This window comes from Pinus tabuliformis, chromosome J, assembly GCF_031772625.1.
Source record: "Pinus tabuliformis cultivar Carrire ecotype Pingquan chromosome J, CPIR1, whole genome shotgun sequence".
Lineage (NCBI taxonomy): Eukaryota > Viridiplantae > Streptophyta > Pinopsida > Pinales > Pinaceae > Pinus > Pinus tabuliformis.
The window spans coordinates 436,251,432-436,258,387 of NC_142295.1; the positions used below are offsets into that span (position 1 = coordinate 436,251,432).

The following is a 6,956-nucleotide window of genomic DNA, read 5'->3' on the forward strand; positions in this document are numbered from 1 at the left end:
TCCCTCCTTTGTTTCCTCTCTAGAATGGTGATAAGCTATATATTAGAATTAAGGGTTTCATGGATGGAAATGAGCTCTTTTGGATTGAAATATTCATCTCTAATCCACAAAATAATATATAGTTCTTCCTCTCTATACAACTCATTGGATTTTACTTCTTCATGATGGATCCAACAAGATAACACTCTGAGTTGGTCTTCCCCTATATATGGATTGGAGTCCATACATAGGGGTGTGCGAGGGTGATGTTGTTCAAATAAAATTCATAAAAATTATCTCCTTCTTCCTCATTTCCTTTGTTTGCATACATCCACAAATTTTTTTGGGCCTATATATCTTGAAAGGGACTTGTTGTTTTCGATCGTGCATTTGAAATATGTACCATTCCTTCTTCGACAGGAAGAAGTTGTATATTTTTGTTGGATGTCTACAACTTATCATATATTTTTCTAACTATGCCATTTTAAATATAGATACCTCCATCCCTCCATCACCTCTACTTCTTAGTTCGGTCAACTAATTATTTCCTAGTTCTAGCCAACTCCTCCGTCATGGCTTTTTTTTAATCCCAAGTTTTTTTCTTGATGTGAATCCCTTACATTATCACAATTTTATTTGTCTTCCTATAGATGGAAAAGTTATTACTTCACATTCTCTATACTCGTTTGTGATTGTTCTTCCTTTCTTACTTTATCCTTTGTTGGGCTTTACCATTTAGGTTTTCAACCCTTGTTGACTTTAGCTTAGACAAAATGAGTTAAAAACTAGATCTATGGGTGGTGTTGTTTCCTTTTCTCCCTCTAGCTCCCCTAATGGGCTCTTAGTAGGATTGGGAGAGTCCTCCAAATTCATATGGTGGAGGATATTGGTATGATCAGCTTTGGGGTTGCTTGGGACCCAATCTTATCCCTCTTAGAGAATGTCCCTCTACTCCTTGAAGTTGGAATATTCTCTTTAGTTTCCAGGGAAATGATTTTTGGTGGCCCCAAGTTGATTAGGATAGTATCTATCTCCCTCTCTACATCCTCCACCTTTATCTTCTTTTAAGTTTCCTTCAATTTTGAGGTCTCTAGCTTTCTAGCCTTATTTTCCCTTTGTATATCTTCTCTCTACATCCTCCACCTTTATCTTCTTTTAAGTTTCCTTCAATTTTGAGGTCTCTAGCTTTCTAGCCTTATTTTCCCTTTGTATATCTCTTTCTAGGCTTATCTCTTGGCAGGTTACCTATCCATGCTTATGAAAACCTCCCATGGTACCTTTAACAACTTGTCTTTTCAAAGCATCATAAACCAACAAATTGATGAGGCAATGGTGGGTCAAGGTTTCCTCTTTTCTTTCTTAACTTTTATACTCATTTCCTTTTAAGGATGTAAGGTATACTCAAGTTTTATTTAGGCCTATAATGGAATAGGTTCCTAAGTTGATTCAAGAACCTAAAGTGGTATGCATAAAACATACTTAACCTACCTTCACGAGTAATGCAGTTATTAGAGGTGATATGCACATTCATCCCATTAGTCCATGAGGCTCTCTTATTACCCCATTTTTGGTTGGGTAGAAACCTAGTAGTCCTCGTTAATATCCTTCCTTTCATATATCTATCTACATATCATACATCTATCTACATAGGTGCTCGGTCTATGTGATTTTTACAAAACCCTATCTACATAGGTGCTCGGACTATGTGATTTTTACAAGACCTTAGTGACAAAAGATATCCAAAGCTACGAGGGTGGACAAAGCCATTAAAGCCATTGGCGGGTGTTTCTTCGATAAGAGTTCTCGCAACAATGTTTGTGGTCTCGTGGTGTACCAAAGCCACTTGAATTATTTTCATGTCTAAAGCCAACATTGAAATAATAATGAAAATTTTATATCTCTTTTTCTTTTCTTCAAAAGCTTGGGTTCTCTTTAGTTATTCAACGACTCCAACCACATCATCAATGTCTTAAATGCTATTGCTCGATTAAAGTATTATATTTCCAGCGTGTTACACTCACAAATTATCTATATTATATTTCCTGCGTGTTCACTCAAGTTCAATACACATCTCACATCTCTTCTAAGAACTGTAGCTAGATTGTGGGCAAACTCTTCACATTAGAACTCCTCCTCCCTGAAAATAGGATTTATCTACAAGGATTTTCCAGATGGGTAGGCTTTGGCTCATTTCTCTTTCTAATCTGAAAAAAAGACAACATCACATACTCATAAATATACACAGCTAGCCCATTAAAGAAAATGAAAAAAAAAAAAAAACTATGAGCCTTCATTTCCATGTGAAAGCAACGGTAAAAGTCCGTATACATTTTATTTAAATATCATATTTGATGGCATTATTACTACATGATCACAACGAAAGTGATCACGATACATAGAGAAGATAGCAACACTGCAATAATTAACTCTACAATCTACGTAGAACTAGCTATGCATATTTCCATCGGACAGTGCCACAAGAACCAAGAAGCCTTTCAACTGATCCTGCAACCAACCAAAACAAAATCAAAATCAGTTAGAGAGATAAATGGTACATGGAAATTAAAATGATAACAAGGGAGGGAATGGAAGGTACGTGTTGCAATTGGTCTGCAGAGAAATTTTGAAGGGAAGATTAACACCGCAGGAGCCCGGGAGACCAGAGACAGCAGCTGAATTAACGTTGGGGAATTGGGAATATGCACTCTTCAGGCAACTGCACACTGCCCTCCTTGCAGGGGTTGTGTTGGCGAGAGCTGCCAAACTTTTCACTCCTCCGCAGCAACCGGGAGTTGGTTTTCCCTGGCCAGACATGAGATATCCAACACATTGAGTCAGATCCGAGGTGACGGTTCCACAACTTACGCCAGCAGATTCTGCTTGCATCACCATTATCTCCATAGACACTAGAAAAATGGCAACTGCTCCGACCAGCACTACAGCGTTGCGCTTGCTGCTAGATCCCGCCATGATCAAACTTTGTTTTTCTCTTCTCCTGTGGCTGATCAAGACTCACACTATCTCCGCTTCTACTCCACTTCAGACAGTCGAATCGTCCGTGGCTTGATCTCTCAAACATGGAATTTGATGAGTATAAATACACAAATTTGTCAGTGGAACGTTTAATACCCAACAAGAACCTCTGTGGATGACAGTCCATGTATTGAAGTGATTCAATGACTCGCGATAATGTTTGGTAGGCAAATGAATTTTGGTTTTAATGCTAAAGCAGTAAGTAGGTTATTTTGTTCAATTCTCGATACCTAATCATTTAGCTTACAACACGTGTATTTTTCCCTGTATCTTTAAACCGTTCCCTCTCCAACATTGAAAACATTTCAGCGTCTGTAAGCCGTGCGATTCATGATTGAGACTGTACTGTTACGTCGTAGTGTGTGGGGGTATGGTGCAATTCAATATTAGTCCAGTTTCTTAAAGGTGTTTTGGTCATTTCCAGTGGGCTTACGTATTTTTATCTTTGGGATGAATTTTAATGGTTTTAATATTGGGTTTAATGTTAGGTTTTATAATATTGATTTTATATTGGGTTTAAGGTTAAAGTTTATAATATTGATTTTATATTGTTAGGGTTTATAATATTTGGTATAATTGTTTGAATGGTGCAAAAATATATGTAATTTTGCATTATGACAAGTAATATGATAAGTATTGTCCGAATTTTATATTATATTGTAGGTATTTCAAAGTCACACTATGATATTATAATAAGGCCTTGTATTGTGACATTTGCATGGTACAAAAATCAATTCATAGCATTGTGACAAATATTATTGCAAGATGACATTAATTTGATACTCATTGTCGTAATGTTATATTACATTGTAATTTATTCAATGTTGCCTTAGGGTTTATTAATTTATTGGGTATATAATATTAATTCCTTGGGTTTAATATACCTAGGGTTTAAAACATTAATCCTCTGTATTTTTAATCCCTGAGTTTATAATAATATTAGGTTTTGATGTTGTGACATTTGAATGGTGAAGAAATATATCAAACATCACATTATTATTATTATTATTATTATTATTTGATAATATAATAATTATTTGATAATATTATTTTTATTATTATATATTTATCAATATTGATATTTATTGTAAAATCTCTTTGGTTTATAATAACATTAGGGTTTGATGTTGTGACATTTGAATGGGGAAGAAATTTATCGAACGTTGCATTATGACAAACATTATCACAATTTGAGAATTAGTCCCTTGGGTTTATAATCTCTAAAGTTTATAATATTAGTCTGTTAGGTTTAATAATATTAAATAATCTCTGCGGTAGAGTTTATAATACACATCCCTTGACTTTATTCATCCATTATCATTATTATTATTTTATAATATTATTTTTATTATTATATATTTATTAATATCAATACTAATATTAATATTAAATCTATACTGTCGAGGTCTTTCAACCACATTTATTAATATAATTATGCATATGATTAATATATGCCTATAAACAATATCAACCACATTTATTAATATAATTATATTAATATATAAATCAATTAATATATACTTTAGGTTATACATTAATTATTTTTTAATTATTCTTCAACCCATCAAATTAAAAAAATTACTAATAATTTGATAAAAATAAAAATTCACATAAATTAATTAATATATACCTCACTACACTACATTATATTGAATATTCTTTACTATCCTGAAATTTTTAATTATTCTTCCGCATCTAATGTCGATTTAAATTTTTTTCTAATTCATTACTACTATATTTATAAGATTAATGATATTTGCACTTATAATTGGGATTTTGTACTGGACTTTTAGGGGAGATATGAATCGATCGAAATCAAGATAGATCATTCATGATGATTTAACGTATTTGGAAAAAAATTAAAATTTTATCAAAGAAAATGTATTCCATGCATTTAATAATATGATTGCTGATTGACATTGATAGATTATGATGCACTGTGCAATTATTTGGAAAAAAACAAAGAGAGCTTAGGCCAAATATTTATAAAACTTTAATCTGTGTGTAATATTCTCAACAATTTTAAAATGCTATATGAATTATCAGTTCTGCTTTGGATTGCGTTAGTGTAGTTTTTATCGTTGTAGTGGGCCTATATTGTATACTGTACTGAGTTGATTATTTTCCGATCAATTGCATGATCTCCATTAATGCATCTTAGAATTTATAGCGGTGATTGGTTATTGATGTGTGATTGATTTAAAAAGCTTATTTTAAATACGATAATTAAAATTAAATTAATAAATAAAATTTAAAATTTAAAATATTTATAAATATATAAATAAAAACATCCGAAACATAACATAGGGGAGATGGATTTATTGGTGTAAGGATTGTTATAAGGCTTTATATAACTATTAAAATGTAATAAATTGTTTTTCATAGGTAAAATATAAATAAGTTGTATTAAGTTATAGAAGTTATTCAAATATGTTTAAAATGAGTTTATATATTGATTGGGCTTACAATATTCTAACACTATTTTTAGTATCACAATTTGACAAGACACCCTGTCCCAAGTACTTCTAGATTTGATTTAGAAAACAAGACAAAATGAACAAGTAAAACTTGCATCCCATACTATCCAACACTACACATATCACATCACACCGACCCCAATAAATATAAACTGGAGCAGTTATGACCAAAGTTCATTACTACCTGTGCAAGAATAGAGAATATATGTGTAAACTATAACTACATATATGTTCATCAATGCAACCCGCTCAAAGCAATAAATGACACCAACACACAAGATTCAGGAATTAAACACAGGATTCAGGTATTAAACATAAGAAAACACAAAGGAAAACACAAGGATCAACCATAAGAGTTTATCATCCATTGGATGACATCCAAATCAATCCACAACACACATTTGAATTTGGAAAAAAACAATCCATGTCAATCCTCCCTTCCAATCAAATTCAACAACAAAAATCTATAAAACCACCTCACAATTGCTTCATAAACTTTCATTCTACTCATTTTCAGCTAGATTCACTCCAACATAGACGATGCACATTGTAATCAAGTTTGAATAATTCAAGTATTTTCTTTCTGTTTTTTAAATCTTCCATTAATTTACAATATAAACTTCATTTTTTTCCCTTTATTTATTTATGTTATTTTTAATCTTCCAAATCTACCATTAATTTACCATATGAAAGAACTGTGTGTGCAATTTATCTTTTGTGTGTGAAATTGCAAACAAAAAACCATAGCATCTGAGTCAACAAAGAACAAATTAATCATGGCCAACATGCAATTTAGCTTATGTGTGTGAAATTGCAGACAAAAAACCATAGCATCTGAGTCAATAGAGACAAAAAATTAATCATGCCCAACAAAGACAATAGAGACAAAAATACCAAAGCATTTGAGTCAAAACACACAAGTTGATATTTCTATCAAACACATAGGCCTGATATTTTTGTCAAAATAATGTTGAAGTCCAGTCTTGCCATAACATGAATGTCTAATGTATAAGGCAGTCTTGCCATAATGAAGAAGTATAACTGTATAATGTATAAGGCAGTGAAATAGATCTTATGTTCCATACTTGTTGAATTGTGAGTATGGATTAGATAATCTTTGAAAGGTGTTTTTCATCAATAGAGTCAAACTCGCAAGTTTGTCTCTTTGACCCACCAAAGGTGCCAAATTCACTCATTCTCTCCCCTCCATGCATTTTTCTCTCCCACGATGACTGCAAGCCACAATATGAGATAAGGATATATATGGCATCATAACATTGACATATTGCCAAGGTTTATTGTTTCACAGTGCAACAAGAAATTATGGTTTCATACTAGTGATTGCTACAACATTTTCTCCAACCAAAGAAGCACCTCTACATGCTCATCTTTTCATTTTTTCTCTTATGTTAGGGTTTTATGGTTTATAGGTATTGTTTTTAGGCTTGTTTTAATCTTTTTATGCTT

General features: G+C 32.3%; 1 protein-coding gene across 1 annotated transcript; it reads right to left on the minus strand.

Moving 5' to 3' along the window:
- Positions 1-2,280: 2,280 nt before the first annotated feature.
- Positions 2,281-3,036, minus strand: LOC149227678 (non-specific lipid-transfer protein 4-like). The gene is made up of 2 exons (XM_089375546.1): positions 2,576-3,036; positions 2,281-2,484 (listed from the first exon to the last, which is right to left on the minus strand). Exons 1-2 carry the CDS (start codon positions 2,947-2,949, stop codon positions 2,475-2,477), a joined length of 384 nt encoding a protein of 127 aa, XP_089231672.1. The 5' UTR covers positions 2,950-3,036; the 3' UTR covers positions 2,281-2,474.
- Between the last annotated feature and the right edge of the window lie 3,920 nt (positions 3,037-6,956).

Coding starts and splice junctions, on each gene's coding strand:
- LOC149227678 (XM_089375546.1), bottom strand. CDS start 2,949: ATGGCGGGATCTAGCAGCAAGCGCAACGCTGTAGTGCTGGTCGGAGCA.